General features: G+C 42.4%; 1 protein-coding gene across 2 annotated transcripts; it reads right to left on the minus strand.

Annotated features, from left to right (window-relative positions):
- Positions 1-529: 529 nt before the first annotated feature.
- Positions 530-19,549, minus strand: Tma16 (translation machinery associated 16 homolog). Of its 2 annotated transcripts, none has more exons than XM_035450837.1 (7): positions 19,418-19,549; positions 9,200-9,312; positions 7,579-7,616; positions 5,897-5,981; positions 4,417-4,565; positions 2,045-2,087; positions 530-959 (listed from the first exon to the last, which is right to left on the minus strand). In XM_035450837.1, exons 1-7 carry the CDS (start codon positions 19,532-19,534, stop codon positions 728-730), a joined length of 777 nt encoding a protein of 258 aa, XP_035306728.1. In that variant the 5' UTR covers positions 19,535-19,549; the 3' UTR covers positions 530-727. The 2 variants fall into 2 exon arrangements, with proteins under 2 accessions (XP_035306728.1, XP_027244718.1); XM_027388917.2 differs by lacking the exon at positions 19,418-19,549 and adding an exon at positions 11,805-11,944.
- Positions 19,550-20,249: the final 700 nt, after the last annotated feature.

The raw sequence follows: 20,249 nt of genomic DNA on the forward strand, positions 1-20,249 counted from the left end.
AGGAACCTGCCACACAGCCCTGCTGGAGAAAGAGACTCAGGCCCCCTACAGCACTTCCTTGTCTAAGTTGTCTTCCAAACTCCCTTTTCTCCCAATTTTCCCTTCTGCAATCCAGACAATTATGTTTTGGATATAGTTTAACATGTCCCCCATTTATGTGTTTAACATTGCCCCCCACCCTGCCTACTGCCATCAGTACGTTGATGTTCAGAGATGACAGGCTTTAGAGGAGAGGGCAACATAGAAAGAATCCTTCCATTCGCTGCCTTAGACTCCTGCTGCACCCCCTCCATCTTTTATTTCCATCACTATGATGCTGTTGACCATGAAGTGATGTAGACAGAGCAGACTCACCCAGAACGCACTCAGTTATTATTTAGACTCCCAGCTAAGCTCCCAGGTTAATACAATCTCTGTATTTTAAAAGCAATTCAATTAATATGAAACCTTTCATTCTTTAAAAATCGTAAACCTATTTTGAAACTGCAAATGACTTATTTGAGAGTGAGTTAAACAGCAAATTCTTACATATAAATAATTACTAAAAATATTTATTTATTTGTGTAAGGTCAGAAGAAAACTTGTAGCATCTGTTCTTTTCATCCCATGGATTCTGGGAATCAAACTCTGGCAGTCAGGCTTGGCTGCAAACTGGCCCATACACGATTGATTATTTACCATAATCAATGAGCAGGACATGAGGGTCTTGCGTGGCTTCCTTTTGTTTTCAAGGGCAGGCAGGCACTGGAGTCATTTCTTCATCCGAGTCACTTGCTTCACTTGCTGATTCCAATTTCCCATCTTTAGAGTCTCCAATTTCCCCAGTTAGTTCTAATCCCCCTAAATCTATTTCTATATTTAACATGGCTTTCGGTTTGCGCTTCTTAGGAATTGCATCATTAGCACAAAGTTTCCTCATTTTGATGTTCGGCAATTTCTTCAGATCAAAATCCCATTGCCTAAAAGAAATGAGTGTCGTGCTGAGGGCAGTGACAGCAGAGCAAGGACAGTCGGCTTCAGAACTCTGCCTGTAGCAGAGGAAAACCTCAAAGTCTAACAGATTTCCCACACACGTGTTTGTGTGGGGAACACACAAATAGGCAGTGAGTATGCAACTACTTGCTCCTGCTACAGTAGTATCGCATGCACAGACTCCTACACGCTCTACACTCAGCAATGCACAAGATGGCCCTTCTTCTCCCTCCCCTAAACACTCTCCTTTACCAGGGTACATGGTCTCAAGACCCTCAAAAGTTACAATTGTGTCACAGCTAGCAAACCTCTAAATCAGAAAGGCATCCTTCTCACACACAGGCACACTGCGGAGGACTCTTCTAAAAAAAGAAAAATCTCATTCTTGAACCTCTCTACTTGTATGACAATTCTGTCTTCAGTTACCTCATGAGAGCAGTCTGGAGATCATTCCAAAAATGGATCCCTACCCAGCAATGCTAACATGCTATGCTCATCTCACACTTCTCACTTTCTTTGCAAGAGGCAGAATACACACTGCTTCAGAAACACAGAACACATTTTGTTTCCAGTTATGCCTGGATTTAAATTTATCTAATTTCAACTTGAAAAAAAAAAAATTCAGACTCCCTAACATGTTTTAGTGAAGACCACATTACTAATAAAAAAAAAAAAATTCTAATTCACAGAATCTGAGTTTCTACAGCTCAGCAGTCTCCATGGTTACCAGGGCAGAATCACAGAGCCCTGAACCAAAGGTTCTCAGTGACTAAAATCTTGCCCTGGCACCAGTTTTATTCTTCTGTTCTTGCTATTTTATCTTTAAGAGATAAAAACCAGCATCAGGGGAAAACAGAGACATCTCTAATAGACTACTGTTCTGGAAAAGCAAAGGTGCGTCACCAGCATCGGCTGCATGTACACTAGGTGCCACAGACAGACACAGGCGCACCCACTGGAGCAGAAAGCCAACAGAAGGCTCTCCACTCTCTCTTCTGTTAACATCTACATCCAGGGAAGTTCATGCCTTGTGTATTTCACAACACAACTTCCAAGGAACTCAGATACTCACCGAAAAGTCTGCAGATTATTAGCATCTAAAATGTCGGGAATCTCTGAAAAAGAAAATAATTAATATCCATTACGCATTTTCTTTCTAAATTGCTTGTTATAGTTTCACTTGTTATTGCACACACAATATGGTAACTGATGCTAATGAAAAGAAAACCGTTTTAATGTACGTGCAAATGTGCCTGTACATCACGAAAGTGCAGATGCCCGCTGAGTCCAGAAGGTGTGGAATCCCCTAAAGCTAAAGTTAGAGGCATTTATGAGCTGCACTGCTACAGTCAACACAAACACTACACTAAAAAAGAACAGAGTTCAGTGTCCAGGGATGACAGGAGAGCGCTGTTACACAGAAGTATTGGCACAGACTTGTGGGATAAGTCAGTGTACTCAAATAGCAGGTATGGGTGTTTGTTATTTTGTAGTGCTATGAAAGACAAGTTATTAAGTCCATGTCTTATGTCACATTAGTAGAATCTGCCAGATTTTAAAGATTACTTAACATTAAAAAAAAAAAACACATCATTCAGTCTATGAAAAAGTTTAAAAGAATTACAATCATTAGGACCTTTACAAAGTTCAGTACAATTTAAGTTACCCTGTAACTTGCATGGGAGCTCAGTTAAAAGACTGCCTTTGAGTCTCAGGGACTTTTAAGCAGCACTAGAATTGTCAGAAACTAGGACTTGAACTGGATTGACTCTATTTCTGCATTATAAGATGGCCATAGAGAGGAAGGCATATTTAAAGCGATGTGTTTGGGTGTCAAGCTGCCAAAGGGTGGAACTGTGGTCCTTAGTCTTCAACTGTCAACGTGATGAAATCCAGAATCACTTGGGAGTTGGGCCTACGAATGCCCACAGCCATCACCTTGATAAGGTTCATTGAAGAATAAAGACTAGACCTAAGTGCTGAGCGAGACCATTTCCTGGGCTGGGTCCCAGACTGAATGAAGAGAGAGAACTTAGCAACAGCACCCATTGTGGGTACGGTGCTATATAGCTCCCACTGCTTCGACTTCACCACTACAGAGAACTGAAGCTGTGAACCAAAATAACCCCTCCTCCCTTACGTTGCCTTTGCCAGGGTATTTTATCTTAGTGTTGGGGAAAGACCCACATACAACATCTTATATGCACAGAACGTAACTATCTGAACATCACAAGAGTGGCAGAAGCCCTATGCTGCTCTTGTACAGTGCCAGGGACTTTTGAGTTAATCCTCAATTTTTTGAACCAGAGAAATAGTCATCTATTTTATGTATATATTCGAGACAGGTTGTAGCCTGTCTGTCATGGAACATGTAGCCAAGGCTGTCCTGGAACTATGAAGACAAAGGTGGCCAGGAACTCAAAGAGATCCACCTGCCTCTGACTCCAAGGGTGGGATTAAGGGTATGTGCCACCATTTCTGGCTTCTATATTTTATTTTTAAAAATTTATTTATTTATTTTACATCCCAGATGCTGGTTCCCAGCCCTCCTATCCCCCCCCCGCACACACACACAGCCCATCTATTTTATTTTTAAGTTGAGGAACATGAGGGCATCCACTTTATATTAAGTGTGGATGTGTCTAGCTCCAAAGAAAAAACTATGGTTTCCTTTTTCTAGGTTAAGAAGCACATTTCAGCAATGAAGAAGAAGTTCACACACTTCAGAATTTCTGGGATTATCCACAGTAGTTCTTTTTGGGATGCTATATGCTTATGTTTTTTATATTAAGACTTGAAATTTTAATTTTGCTATTATGTATTTTAACCACTATTTTGACCAAGAAAGCCTACAGGGGCCAGGCAAGAAATAGAATGAACACAGTGACATAACAAACTATGCCATGTTCTGCGAGGGACAGCTGCTACCTCATCACTGGAGAGTCTGTGCTAGGTCATCTGGCTTCTTAAACCACAAAGCTGCAATTTTTAGTCAAAATCGTTATTTTTAAGAAACAATCACAGTATTATCTGTAGCTCATGTAGCCTTGGAATGGCTACTGGTTTATGGGTCTTCAACTCAGCAGGCTATCCTGGCCACTAATCTTCAGTGCTGCCAACTAGTAATGTGCTGCACTTGTGTGCAGGAGCTAGTTACGTAGGCTGGAGTGTCAGTGGGAAGGATGGTCAGCTGCCTGGAGACTGGCACAAGGGGGGGGGGCATAGGACAAGTAGGGTGTGTGCTAAGAAGAAGCAACTGTCACAGCAGAACTGCAGAAAGACAGATGTCAACTGTCACAAGGAAATGAAACCAAAAGTATTCTATCCATGAAGAAAAGAAAATCAGAAGAAGAGGATCAAGTAAATCAATGGAGTGAAACCTCTGAAATTCATTGTAACTCAGATGCTATTTTAAAAAGGGAAAATGAGTCAGAGAACACACACCGAAGCCATAACCTTCGTACTGCTGCCGCTCCCGCTCCATCGTCTGCTTGATGACAGCCTCCCGGGAATGGTGGCGCCTTCCCTGTCTGTCCTTGATGCTGTTATGCAGCTCAATCTGCTCCAGCTCACTGCTGAATCGACTCAAATACCTGAAAAATATGAAAATGATGTGAGTTACAATGTCTATATATTGGGCTTGTATTAACTCACTTTAAATGTAGTACCTAGGTGTCCCTGTCTGTCCTTTGACTATTGACATCGTCAAAATCCTCACTTCCTTAGACTTCTTGATCACTTTGCTGATTAACTTAACTTGAGTGAACAAATCGCAGCATGCTATGTGCTGAACTGAGGAAGCTCACACTGAATCACCTCCTGGATCTCTTTAGACCTTAACCCTCCTCCTCAGCACACACTCACACCATGCCCCTCCCCCTCCTCAGCACACACTCACACCATGCCCCTCCCCCTCCTCAGCACACACTCACACCATGCCCCTCCCCCTCCTCCTCAGCACACACTCACACCATGCCCCCCCTCCTCAGCACACTCACACCATGCCCTCTCCTCAGCACACACTCACACCATGCCCCTCCCCCTCCTCAGCACACACTCACACCATGCCCCTCCTCCTCAGCACACACTTACACCATGCCCCTCCCCCTCCCCTTCCTCAGCACACACTCACACCATGCCCCTCCCCCTCCTCCTCCTCCTGAGAACACACTCACACCATGCCCCTCCTCATGCCTCTCCACCTTCTGAGCACCCCACCAGGACACAGTATGACATCCTAAGTGAGCCACAGAAGGCCTCTCTCCCTATCCTATGCCTAAGTTCTACCTCTTAACGTCACTGCACTCTAGGTCTCCAGCAGGCTACTACTAACCAAGCAGAGGGACAACAGTATCGTGCCCAGACTGACCCATCGGCTTCTTAACAAGTCCTCCAGCAATACCATGGCCCCTTCTCAGCACTGTCCTCATTCTTGGCCTGTGTCCTGAAGTATTTGCATGAGGACCACACAAGCATACCAGAGAGTACCCCCAGAGCCCCCTGTCCTTAGATAAGGTCCAAACTCAGATGGTCAACTAATGCTGTTCATAAGCCAGGAGTCACTTGCAGCACCAGTTACACCAGGCTTTGAGCTTGCTAGTCCGGTCATATGAAATGTCTGTAGGTCCTTCCACCTGTCAGCTTCTTCCCCACCTCCAGGGCCTTTTAGACACTATTCTCTTGGTCTGAAGGCACTTTCAAGCTACTTTACCTCAATCTAACACCTAGGTGCAGAAAATGCTTCTCCAGGAAGCCGTGCCTAATCCCAGGAAATTAAGAAGGGACAAGCTGGGACATAAATTTAAGTCAAAAAAAAAAAAAAACAAAAAAACATCTGCTTATATCCAAATCCAAGGCACTGCTGTCCCTGGAGAGCCAGGCTAGAACTCTTTTCTGACCCTTTGTTCACTGTGCCCGTAGTTACCTTTCAATTAATTCACAGGCATCCTTCTTTGTATATCTCGTTTTGTTTGTATCCAGATGACTGTGAAACCACTGAAGTTTGTCACCTATGAATAAGTATCAAAGTTTAACTCCACAAGCCTCATGTAGGCAAAGGCTTCCACCACAATCCTCCACATCAAACATTCAAAACTAAAGCAAATCTATTTCATTTTTAAATAGAAAGATCTGTGTAGCAGAGTCAATGAGAACAAATTGTCAGAAATGAAAATACATTTTATCTAAAGAGACGAAGATGGGAGTGGTGTTTGCTTCCATACATTTCTTTCCTTGTAAACAATTTGTTTTCAGTTATGTGCACGCGCGTGCGTGCGTGCTCGTGCGCCTGCGTGTGCACATGTGTGTTTATGCATGTGAGTGCAGTGTCCACAGATGCCAGAAGAGGATGTTGGGCCCCAGGGAGCAGGATTTGTAGGCAACTGTGAGCCACCTGTGTGGACTCTGGGAACTGTACTCTACAAGAGCAGTATGCCTGCCCTCCTAACTAGAGCCATCTCTCCAGCCCCATACATTTCCTGTCTAACATCAGGGAAGGGAGGAAAGATGGATTAATAGAATATGAAATTCTAAGTTCTTATAAAGCAAACATGTAACTTGTTTAAAGTACTTTAAAATGTGATCAATGATTTAAAAAAAATAGCATTTTTAAATAAAGAATTATACCACTGACACCATGTCCAGAACTTTGTAATTATTCTACTTGGATCAGCACTATTTCACATTTATACATGAAGTTAAGTAACCTGTACATAGCATTACTAAACATGTTAAACCCGAGAGGGGAGCCAGGTACCATTCAAAGAGAAATCTCAGGCTTGTCAGTAAAAATTTATTAGCAATAAATATGACCCACAGAAAGACAGAGAGGAGAGGGAGGAAAGGAGGAAGAGAGGGAGGGAAGGAGGGAAGGAGGGAGGAAGAAGGGAAGGGAGGGAGGGAGAAGGGAAGGGAGGGAATGAGACTGTGGCACTGATAAAGACTGAACATGCATGCACCCCTATTGAGCATGAGCCCTCTGCTCTGCAATCCTTAAGCTATCGCTGTGGCTTGGCTCTATACTGTTCCCACAGGCCCATGTCTTAACCGCTTTTAGCACTGGGTTCTCTAGCACCCAGTGCTCCTGGGAGGTGATGAGACCTTTGAGAGATGAAGCCTAGGAGGCACTTACATCCCTGAGGAAGTGCCATTGACGGGGATGTTGGGAATCCTCTTCTTGGCCAGTATGAGGTAAGCAGTTTGTCCTAGCACACACCCCTGTGTCACTGCCTTCTGCATTGCTACCAGTCGGCTTCCTGGACCAACCCACCACCACTATATGGCAAACAAACCTGTTCCTCTTTCTAAATCAATTCTCTTAGGGATGTGCTGCAGCAAGCTAACACAGCTTCATAACCTCAGCTGCCGGCAGACAGCATCAAACATGAGCTAGACTGTGAAGGTGCATGGGGAAGAAGTTTCCACCAAGCTGAATTACAGGGAGTACTATCAACTTATTCTGAAAGTCAAATGCTCTGCTCCACTTCATCTGTGTTCTTATAGTTAAGCCTGTTTTTATAACAGCTGATAAAATAATACAGAAATTAATAGAGCAAAATTTCACTATACTGTATGTAGCTAGAAGTCCAAGCACTCAAACCCACTTACCAATAAGGTTGAGACGCAAGGCCCTCTCAGTCTTCAATCTTGAACCAAAAAGTGCATATAAATTAGAAAATTTCCAAAGCAGGGGTTTAGAAATCTGTCAAAAATATCGCAAAGAAAAACTTCCCAGAGAACTTCAACATTTTTTCATGTAATAAAAAAAGGTCAATTTTAACAACAAAGAAACATGGAACAACACGAATCTTTTAAATCACTGGAATGAAATGTCACTAGACTGTTGCTTTAGCATGCTAACGACTAGCAAAAGCCTAGAGGACCAGTCCTGTTGATGGCAAACAAAGGTTTGACTGGGCTACGACTACGCCTGCAGCGGCAGCATCTGAAACCACCTGGAAATACAAAACCTCAGCCCAGCACCCTCAGCAAACCTTCTGAGTGGGAAACCCTGCAGAAAACACTGCTCTAATATGGGGCATCTCAGGTCAAATGAAGTTTGTGAAATACGCATGGGGCAATGGTAAAAACTATCCTGTTTAGATGTAGCAAATCATATTAAAAAAATAACAAAAACACTAAGTGATAAATGAACACCTGACATTTGAAAACTACTATTTTAGGACAGTACTGCCATCATACATGTTTAGGTAAAAAAGAGCCATCCTCTGCAAAAAAGAAAACCAGACTATGCCATCAGTCTCTCCTAGTAAATCTCTAACCAAATCACTGTAAAACAGCCAACCTTACCAAATGAGGTTTTGTCTTAGGTATCAAAATGCAATAAAAGTGGACAAATTTCCACCAGCCACTGGACACCTGTTACACTCACTGCAACAGCAAGGCTAGTCCAAAGGAACAGCAATGACTTCTACTAGGTCCTCACTTTATGGAATTTTTGCAATATCTTTCCCCTCCCCCCCCACCCCCAGCCTCAGACCCTCTCCTCCAGACTTGGAAGTAACTGTGTATACAAATTAAGAAAATTTCCAAAGCAAGGGTTTTGAAATCTGTTAAAAGCATTAAGAACACCTTGATGTTCTTTAATATATTCTTCCTTAGTATCTATGGCAGATTTCTCTCCAAACCAGCCCAACTCTGAGATGGCAGGCCAGCTTCTAGGCTGCCTCAGGCCTCACTGTGTTCTCTCCATGTTCTGTTCTCTACAGCCCTCATGCTAAGATCTAGTCTCTTGGCTCCAATCTACCGACCCACAAATACTGACAGCTCCCTAACCTGTGACATCTCTAACCAGTCAACACTAGACCCAAGATGTTACCCACACATTCCACATTTACTTTGTTATGTTGTATACACAGCACAACGGATATGCCTTATCAGTAGTTTCCTCTCTACTACCTCTCAACTCTGCTCAAATGCTAATTAACTTCTTGGAGTCTTCCAAGACTTCTATAAAATATAACCTCTCCCTCTTTATTCTTTCACCTGTGTTAATTTTTCTTCACTACATTCAACATGGACGGTTACTTAAGCTTCTGTTTTTGGCCAGTTCTGTAAGACCAGAGGCTTCCTTACATTTACCTCAGTACAAGAGCACAAGAAACAATATTTATCAAAGGAGAAGCGGGGGTGGCAACTGAGGAACACACACCTAACTGGCAGATGAAGGCACTTTCCCTAGTGCACATCAACAGGACTAGATACGTACCTTTCCTTCTTGTCTTGTTTGTGGGACTCTCTTGTAATCTGAGCTGCTTTCCTGCTGTACGGATGGATGACTTTCTTTTCCCGACCTACAATCTTTCCTTTCAGTCCTTTAGGCTAAAAGAAAGGACAGATGTAGTCAGATAGTTTAAGTGACTACAGTCACAAAATCATCTTCAGAAAATACAATGAGCCAGAGGCATCACACTAGGAATGAGGAGACAGGCCAAACATCTTCCTAATTCCAACAGTCTTTGTTCCCCCATGCTCATCACAGATGACATGTAGTCAGAAATCTCCAATGGCATTAGCCCTCACAGGGAGCCAATGCAAGACAGGGATTCAGCTGTGCAAGCTTTTTTTTTTTTTTTTTTTTAATCATTTTTTAAAAATTAGAAACAAGCTTGTTTTACATGTCAATCCCAGTTCCCTCTCCCTCCCCTCCTCTCCTGCCTCCTCACCAACGCCCCATCCCACCCCCTTTCTGCTTCCCAGGGAGGGGAGGCCTTCCATGGGGGATATTCAAAGTCTGTCATACCATTTGGAGCAGGACCTAGGCCCTCCACATGTGTCTAGGCTGAGAGAGTGTCCCTTTATGGGGAATGAGCTCAAGTCCATTCATACACTAACGAAAATACCAATCCACTACCAGAGGCTCCATAGATTGCCCAGACCTCCTAACTGACACCCACGTTCATGGGGTCTGGATCAGTCCTATGCTGGTTTCCCAGCTATCAGTCTGGGGTCCATGAGCTCCCCCTTGTTCAGGTCAGCTGTTTCTGTGGGTTTCTCCAACCTGGTCTTGACCCCTTTGCTTATCACGCCTCCCTCTCTGCCACTGGATTCCAGGAGTTCGGCTCAGTGTTTATCAGCTGTGAAAGCTTAAGGCAAGCTCTGAGACTAGTGGAAGGAGACTAGTGGCTGCCTACAGTTAAGACATCTCTAGTGCAAAGAACAGAATTTGAGCAGGCATTTCCCTGGGGCACAAGGAAGTGAATGGGATGGCACATACAAAATCATGTTGACCGAACTTGGCTGGTTCAAACCAAGAACCTAGGAAAAACAGAAGCCACTACAAATTAAGCACACCTAAATGAGAAAAAACAACAGCAACAAAAACAATCCCCTAAACTATTTCCCCAAACTCAAGCCTTAGCAGTTAAGGCCATCAGAAGCCAGCCCTCAAAGCCATTATACATAAGGTTGTTTTTTTAAATTATGCAGTCCTGTACTTTGGCCTACCTATATTACTTGGAGTCTGTACAACAGAAACCCAAAATAAATACTAAACAGTCCACTCTCCTGGTTGACTTAAGGAGTCAGGCTCCCCCGACCCTGTTAGACCACAACCTCCCAGACAGTCTGTCAGGTCTAAAGGCTTGCTCGCCTCTCCAACCATAAGTGGGGAAAAAAAAAAAAAAAAAAAAACCTCAGGAAATGCCCACTCTCCCTGGCCCATGGTCTACTGACCAAAACTTAGTGCTTCGGAAAAGGAATGGAATACATAATTTTTAATCTCTGTGAAGCATTCTATCATTGTAATTAAGCTGATGGAAGTTAAATAACTTCCCAGAGATGACAGGTGTCACTCTCAGACCTCTGGAACCATGTGCTGAGTTTTATAGAAAGGTGCAGGACCACTGTTGATGATAATGAGAAAAATGGAGCCAAAAATGTGACAATTAGAACAATAAAAATGCTACTACTTTGACCTCTATGCAGAACAACCCATTTTTACTAAGGGTGGCAAACATGAACTGCCTATTTATTGCTAAGGACAAGCATAGTCGAATTCCCAATACAACTACACATAACTGCTTTAATATCTGAAATACTCTGAAAATTATAGTTAGAAATTGTGCAAGCATAGGGATAACCAGACTGAAAGTAGGCAAGGAAGACAGGAAAAGACAAAAAAAAAAAAAAAGAAAAAAGAAAAAAAAAAAAAGCAAAGAAACAGAAGACAGAAGGGACAGAGATGGCTTGGCAAGTAAAGGCTCCTGCTGCTAATCCTAGGACTTCCAGTTGGATCTCAGGTACCCACACAGTGGAAGGAGAGAACACACTCCCACAAGCTATCTTCCAATATCCACACGAAATATCCGGATTCTGTGAATGAGTCCTTTATACTGCGACGCATAAATGTTTCATAAACAGTCTTAAGTAATGACTTTGTTTAAAAGTACAGACAAAGTAACATCGTTGTCCCGGAGGATTGGGGGTTGTAGAGGCAGGACTGTGACCAGAACTGGCCACCCAAGGGCTGTGGGCATACACTTCATGGTGACTGTGCCCAGGGCAGGGAGGATCTGTACCTGCCTAAGGGCAGAGGTGGGCGGGCCCAGAAATGTGGTACTGGTGAGGATGTAAAGGTACAGGGCTTCCCCCAGGGGAAGGAGACCTGGGGAAATGCGGGAGCACTCAGTCCCGGGGGAGACACCCACGGCGAGGGGGGAAGCGCGGGAGCACTAGGTCCCGGGACAGACACCCACGGCCACCCCCGCCCAGGCGGCCGCTTCGCGGGCCGGCCTCTCCCGGGCTGAGGATCCCCTTCCCGTCCGCCCGACCCAGTTTCCCGGGGAAGCACGCGAGGGCGCCGCCCACCCCACCATGGCGATGTCCCGGCCACCAGCCCCGCGCGTCCGGACACAGCAGCCTCACGGACGGCTCCGCCGCAGCTCCCAACTTTACTTGGCCCAAACACACGTGCGTCCGGGGGAGACAGAGAGGAACGGACCGGAAGGGGAGGGGCTGGTGCTTTCTCTAAACGGTCCCCGGAAATCGAGACTTACATTTTTTTCCGCCCGCCGTGGATTTACAGCCTGTCACACTGGCCCAGAGATATGGGTCGCCTCTTATTTCTGTCTGAAGGGCAGACCCGAGCGTCTGCCAGGAGGAAGCTCTCCAGGGGCGAGCACCTTGTCTGGAGAGAGCGTCTCGGGACCTGGATACCCTCTGGAGGTCTTAATGATGCCCTTTCCCTTAATGAAGGCAGAAAGATCAGCCTTCGCTATTCCTTGGATTTTTCTCTACGATTTTCTTTCCATACATAAAGGCTGTCTTCCCAACCCAGTTGTTCTGTTTTCGTCCTGCATGTTAAAATTCCATAGAAAATCTTCCTCAGTAGCTGTTGATCAAATGCCTAGTGCGTGCCACACTTGGGCAGTGTGCCCTCCATTTACATAATTCCTATCCGAAGGGAGACACAAAAGTCAATATTTCAAATAGTGTTAGGATATTTACTGTACCATGGATCAACTGGATTTAACTTGCACAGAGGGAGAGAGGGAAGAGGAGAGGGGAGGAGAAGGAGAGGGAAAGGAAGAGGATGACAATGAACGGATTCCTATATCCTATCAGATCATTCTGCAATAAAAGTAGAAACCCTTAGCAGGAGAGACTACAGAAATTACACAAATACTTGGACACTTAACAAGACACTTTTGAAAAATACCCTTTTTAATGTACAGTGGGTCATTAAAGAAATCAAGGAGAAATTTAAATTCCTAGAAACAAATGAAAACCATAAGCACTCAGGGGAATAACTAAGGCATACTAAGAGGAAAGTTAAGTAAGCACAATCAAACAAAAATCAGACTTTTCTAATAGCCTAATATTTCAATTAAGGTTCTACAACCTTATAAGAAGTCACTCCCGAACCAGTAGCTGCCCCCCCAATCATAACAATTAAAGCAGAATTTAATGAAACAGAGACCAACAAACCCTCAATATATAGAATTAGCCAAAAAAAATGTTGTTTTCTTTACAGGACAACAAGACTGGCAAACCTTAGCCAAACTAATAAAACGAATGAGAAAGAAACCCCACCTAATAAAAGTTATGGTGAAAGGAGAATTATAATTACAGATTCCAATGAAATCTGTAGCATCATTAAGGAATAATTTGAAATTTATATTCCAAAGAGGTGATAAACAGCACAGAAATTGGCGCACTTCTACATGTGTATGGCAGACTAAAATTATAGACTCATTTTCCTGATGATCAGAGCTACAAAAATTGTGAACAAAATAATTGCCAACTAAATATAATTCACAATACATTACATAATTCAAATGTACTTAAAATATGTAATGTAATTCAAAAATGCTTTAAGGTTATCATGCATCATGACTAAGCGATGAACTTGGTTCAATGTACACTTATCAGTGAATATAATACCACTACACTATACAAATAAACAAAAGACAGAAACCACACGATCACATAAAAAGAACAGTTAACAAAGTTCAGCATGCCTTATGATAGAAGTCCTGGAGAAATTAGGAACAGGCTCAACATATCTGAAAATGATTAAGGATGTATACAACAAATATGTAAGCAACCATTTTGCTAAGGGAGAAAACTAAGCATTTCCTCTAAAATCTGGAACAAGACAAGAAGGCATATTGTTGGCACTCTTATTCAGTACAGGGCCTGAAGTCTTAACCAGAGCAATAAAACAAGAGGAATGTACAAGAAGCATAAAAAATAAGTCAAATTATCCCTATTGATAGACTATATCATGGATACCTAAAAGACCCTGTAAACTTTACCAGAAAACTCTTCAATATAGTAGTTACTTTCAGTAACCTTGTGGGATACAAAATTGACATACAAAAAATAAATCAGGGGATTTCATATTTATCAATAATGGACTCACTGGGAAAGAAATTGGAAAAATATTCCATTTGTTATAGATCCCAAAATAAAGTACTTAGGAATAACCTTAGCCAAGAAAGTGAAAGATCTCTACAATGAAAACTTGTGGACACTGAAAAAGGAAACCAACAAAAATACAGACATGCAAAGAGTTTCTGTACTCCTACATTGACAGAAACATAACAGACCACAATAGCCAAAGCAACACTACAGGTAAAAGACACAATACCTAACCTCAAATTATACTATAATGTTACTGTGACACAGAAAATATGATACTGGCACAAAACAGACATAGAGACCAGTGAAACAGAACAGAAGACACAGAAATTATCCCATACAGCTGTAGCCACCTGATTTTTTTATGACATTGTTAACAAAGTGGAGTGGAGAGAAGACAGACTGTTCAATAACAGTAGTGATAGCAATGTTCTTACACCGTCAGAAAAATGAGATGTGATATGAAAATCAACTCAAAGTAGGCTAACAACTTTAATTTAAAACTCGAAGCACTGAAATCACTAGAGGAAAGCATAGGAACCAAACTTTATAGTATAGGAATAGGCAAGAAATTTCTTGTCTGGACTTTAATAGCACAGGAGCCAAGAATTAGAAAGTTGGACTACATGAAATTTATGTTTCTGCACTGTAAAGGAAGCCAGCAGCAAACTGAACAGAAGACAACATACAAAATGGAAGAAAACCAGCCAGTTATGCTTCAAGCAGAAATACTATTATCGAAAATTTATAAAGAACAGCAAAAAAAAGTGCAAAAGACCAAACTGCCAGTTAGAAAATAGGCCAGCAGACTGTTTTTCAAAGAAAAAATGCAAATGGCCAATAAGTATTTTAAGAAAGTATTCATTGTGCTCTGCCATTGTGGAAATTTTTCTTCAATCCAGTGTTACCCCTGTGAAATCTCATGTTTGTTATTTGTCTTCCTTTGTGCAATCATTTCTTAAATTCTGTTGTTAACTGGGTGTTGGCATTTCCTTACTCATTTTTTTTTATATTCTGTGGCCCCTTTACATTTCCGGACAGGATTAGTATTATCTGGAAATGGAACACCTTGCCCTCCTTATCTTCTAGCCCTTCTTTTTATTTTCCATCTCTTTATTCAGTTTTTCCTGCCAAAAAGAGGCTTCTAATGTGACCTTCTTTTTTCTCTTCTGTTTTATAAGAAATCATCTAGTCATGTAATTTATCTGTTGTCACCTTCATTTCCTTTATCTTTGTGTGTGTGTGTGTGTGTGTGTGTGTGTGTGTGTGTGTGTGTGTGTGTAGTCCAGAGAAAATCTCTGATGCTGTTCCTCATATGCCATCAGTTGGGATGGTGTCCCTGAAGCAATAACAGCCAGCAGGGAACCAAACTGCAAAGAGGTGAGAAGGAAAACTTGGTACAACTGGACTTGATCAGTCAGACTGTTATCAAAGCTTCTAGAGAGTCTGATTCTGTGGTTTAATTTTTTTGCACACTTAATCCCTTGCAAAATATCTACTCTAACAAAGTACATAAGACCTTTATCCTAAGGATGAGTTGTATTGATTGGCAAACGGTGCTCAGGGCTAGGGCATAGAGAAGAACTTGTAATAAGCCTAAGGAAGGATGGGTTCAATTAGTGGCAGATGCAAAGTACATGGTGTCTTTTTCACAGGGATGAGATTTTTGCTGAGACACAAAGACCAGGATTGGGGCCTAAACAATTCTCAGGATTTGGGAGAAATTCAGGTGGAGGCTGTTTCTTAATAGAATAGCAAAAGACCATCACTTTCACTCTAGCACTCCAAGTGACCAGGCATCATTCTTCCTTCTGTTGAAGAAAACAGATGTGTACTTAGCAAATCTGGTTTCTCCATTGCTTACCCTAAGATATGCTTCCTACAAGCCATCCACTTTTCCTTTTAAAAGGGGGTTCTTTCTGTTCTAGAAGTTGCTAAGTAGGCTGGGTTGGATGTCCCGAGAGCCTCAGAAATCCATCTGCTTCTGCCTCCCCAGTGCTGTAGATGTCTACATTTCTCTCAGTTCTGGCAATCAAACTCACAAGCAGCGTTATCAATCAAAGTATTCCCCTAGTGCTGGAACACATCCAAGAATGGTGTCTTGTGAGATTACTGAATGCTTATAGGAAAATGCCATGAAAGCTCTAGTGGATCAGTCGGTAAGTCTGTCCCATTCAGGCATAGAGCAAGCACATTCTTTTCCACTTTCAAAACTTTTTGGTGTCACAGGTGTACTCCCCCGTGCTTCATTTTCTTTAGACGTGTACATTAAACTAATCTTGTCGATGGAGTCAACTACCACGTCCTCTCCTTTGTGCCACAGAGATTCAAAGTTACCACATTGCACTCTTCCTGGGGAAACTGAAAATAAGGCCTGCTGAGTCTGTCTTCCTGAGGAGAGAGTACTAGAGAAAGCTCGCCCTCTGCTGGTAGACAGTTGCAGGCTGGAGATAGCTTGAAAACACTTCATCTTGGTCCTCTTCCCATCCCTTGCACATTAGCCAGATCCCCATCCATGGTACTGTCTCACACTGTGGGTTTCTAACTTCTCCATACCCTTGAAGCTGCCCCTCCGCCCCACACCAAACAGTGCCTCCATCTGCCTCGCTCCCTCAGCACTCACGGTTCAGTCTTCCCATAAGCATTTTGATATTACAACTGTACTCTCAACAGCTTCGACCTTCAGTAATTTTTTTTCAGGACTGATTTTGGCAAAGTTTGGTCTACTCTGTCACATAATTTAGTTGGAGAAGTCCCGATATTTTTCATAATCCCGGCCCTATATTACACGTGATATAAAATAGCAGTTTTTCTTTTGACTTGGTTATGTCCCTTGCTTTCTGGGGAGAAATTTTAAGTTGTCTTTTACAATGGAACTAGATGCTACATTTTAACTAATTAAAGACTTGCACCCATGTATTTGTCTATGCTTACTTCTGTGCAGAATGAGACATTTATCTCAAAGTCAGGCCAATGCCCAAACCCCAAATTCAAATATCCAAATTTAAATATAGCACAAGGAAGCAGTTTGCTAGCCATTTAGAGCTTGCCTTATTTACGTATCCCAAAGAAAAGACCCAATATCTGATAACAACGAAAACCATGGAGAGCAAAATGCTGAGACATAAATTGCTACAAGCCATTGGGACTCTTCATAGTTTTCCCCGCGTTTCTCACTGTACTGCTGGAAGGCATCACGTAGATGCATAGCTCCAAACTGCTACTCTGATGTCCCCATCTCCACATGTGTCCTTCCTAAACCAAGGTGGCAAAGCATCTCCCGATAAACTGTGTGCTAGTGCCACCTTGTGGTCATAAAGTAAACTCCCAGACCTCAGTATGCAACTTAAAAAAGTTTTTTTGTTTGTTTATTTTTGTTGGTTTTTTTAATGCTGCTGTTTTTAATTAATCAGATCTATATGCACCTATCTGGAAAATTCCATAGACTTGTTAAGCATAAACCAGTGCAAGTTAAATTCCACTTACTATAAAACGAGGGATGAAAGTATGTAGATGCTCAGGCATGCTCCAAAAACTATCTGCAACAAATTATTCTTAGTCCATAAGATTAGGACCGAGGAAGGCAGTGCTCAGGAATGAACTTTTTACTTTTCTGCAATGTTTGAGTTTTGAGACAACTTAATTTTCTAAGTTCTTTCCAATTGAAAAATAGATGGAGAAGAGTTGGATTTGCTCATTAAGGTGAACAAACATGGTGTGTAAGAGATAGGTTGATGCAAATGGGAACGTATGAGCTGGTGTTGAGGGGGTCTTAGTCACTGTTCTATTGCTGGTAAGGGAATACCTTGCCCAAGACAACTCTTACAAAAGAAAGTATTTGCTTAGTCCATTATCGTCATGTTGGGGAGTGTGGTGGCAAGCAGGCAGGCATAGTGCTGGAGAAATAGCTGAGAACTTTACATCCCGATCCACAGGTAGCCGGAAGAGAGGAAAAAACATGGGGCCTGGTGTGGGCTTTTGTAACCTCAAAGCTCACTACCAGTAACACACCTCTTCCAACAATGCCTCCCCATCCTTCCCAAGTAGCTCATCAGCTGGGGTCTAAGCATGTAAATGTACGATTGAAATCACCACAGGAGGGATGCTGCAAGTGTTTGCATATCATTAAGAAAGATGGCAAGTGGCTCAGGTGTTAGGAACACTTGTTGCTCTTTCAAAGTTAGGTTCCAAACATGGATACTGGGCATCTCACAACCACATATAATTTCAGTTTCTGGGGATCCCATTCCACCTTCTGGCCTCCACAGGAGCCCACACACATGAATATGTGTGTGTGTGTATGCATGTATGTGTGTATGTATATTGACTCACCTGTACACATAAATAAATAATAAATCTTAAAAGAAAAACAAGGTGACAAAATGGCAGGCATGGCAGGCATCTACAATCACAACCCCTACAATGAGATGGGAGTCTGAGGCAGGAAAATCCCCAGAAGCTCACAGGCCATGAATCCAGTATATGCAGCCATGAAAAACAAAGGTTTCCTGCCTCGAACAAGGTAGGAAGACAAGGCGAAGACTTGCAGTTGCCTTTGGACCTCCATCCATGGAGTGGGGCACCTGCAGTCGCATTTACATACGCGAGACACACACATAAACCCCCTCTCTCTTTCAGTCTGTCTCTCTAGATCTCAATGTCTCTCTCTGTGTGTATGTATACACACAAAAATGGTGAAAAGGAAGCTTTAACATACAAAAAACATGTAATAATTACCTTAAAATCTGTAAAAGAAGACAAAGAATCCCTTGATCATATTATTTATGCATAACCCCTCAACGCCTCATTTTTCCTACATCCATCTTCCCCAGTCATCTTTCCGGACACAAGGAGAACAATTTTCCAAAACACGACTATGGTTGAGACACTCTGACAATAAAAAAAACTTTCCATTGTATGTTGTCCTCCAGCCAAACTCAAGAGAACAAAACAAAACATCAAAACAAGCCACTTGGCTCTCGTTCAAGGTCTTTTGAAGGTCTGTCTGCCTGCTTGACTGCTCAGTGGCTCTCAGTATGGGTCCCTTGGTCCTATCAGTTCAGGTGCTCTCTTTCCCCTTGTAACTTTGCTGGTGACTCAAGCAAAATTCTGCCTATTCCACAAGACTAAGGCCTCTTCAGTGATACTTTCCTGGTCAGGAGCTGAGAGAAAGCTCCTCTGCCCTGTTCACATTTGACACCCCTCCCCCCAGAAGTGTCTATAATCATGTCCATATCCTCTGGAGGATAAGGGGTACCTCTGGCATACCCATGGAACATCATGCAAGGTTGTCATCCCTCTAATATGCAATAAAGAAATGCATTCTCCTCGTGAAATGAAAGATCTGGCTTTGTTTCCATAGCATGAAAGCATTGCTTTGGAGGCAAACTGTTTTGGACTTGAAAAATACCATGAATAAACAGTCATGTGTCTACATAGTGTGATCAAATTAACTACTAGAATCATGTTCAGTAGAAACCACATACTGTCCATCAATTATTTTCTCTTCTTCACACCTTCCTACCCTAATTGCTAACACACAGAAGCAGTTAGTCACACTTACCAATCCATCAATCCTGGGTGAGCTTGGCCAGTGAGTTTTCTCTAGCAGAGTATGAAAAATAAAATGTGCAACTTCCTGGGTTACTTCCTGAAAACGAAATAGGTTTCTTTCTTGCATTCTGTGTGCCTTCCAGTGGTGGACCAGATGAACAGGATGGTTTCAGTTTCACAGACGAGAGCAAGACCTGAGCCAAAGACTGAGGAAGGAAAGAGAAAGAACATGGAACCTCAGGACCTGTAAGCAGAGCTTCCCACCACCCCCTGGACATTTATAGGATAGGGAAAAGCACCCAAATTCTTCTTGAGCCAAACCCACTTTTTTTCCTCCTTGTCATTTTATTACTACAGTAATATACCAAAGAGAAGTAATAAAATTCAAATAAAATTCATTTATTCTGAACAAGGATGCTGAAGATAACCTTCCTGGGGGAACTATTCTCAATAGTTATCTTGATTTATTTGATTGAATTCCAATAGGGCATAATAGCCAGTGTTTATAATGTTAGCCATTAGTCATCCAAGAAAAGGTTAATGCCTCGAGTAACCTTTGTAAGAAGGGAAGTAGCTGTTTGATATGCTTCACAAAATTTATTTTAGAAATCATGCAAATTGGAAAGGACATCGTATTTAACAGAGAAGTATTAAAAATCTCTCTGGAAAACTAAACTAATCATAATGACAGAACATTCTTGGATGCTTCTTTTTAAAGATTTATTTTTAGTTTTAAAACTATGTGTATGTGTTTGTGGAGGCCAGGTGGGGAAGAGTGCGTGCGTGCGTGCGTGCGTGCGTGCGTGCGTGCGTGCGTGCGTGTGTGTGTGTGTACCCACACA

This window comes from Cricetulus griseus, assembly GCF_003668045.3.
Source record: "Cricetulus griseus strain 17A/GY chromosome 1 unlocalized genomic scaffold, alternate assembly CriGri-PICRH-1.0 chr1_0, whole genome shotgun sequence".
Lineage (NCBI taxonomy): Eukaryota > Metazoa > Chordata > Mammalia > Rodentia > Cricetidae > Cricetulus > Cricetulus griseus.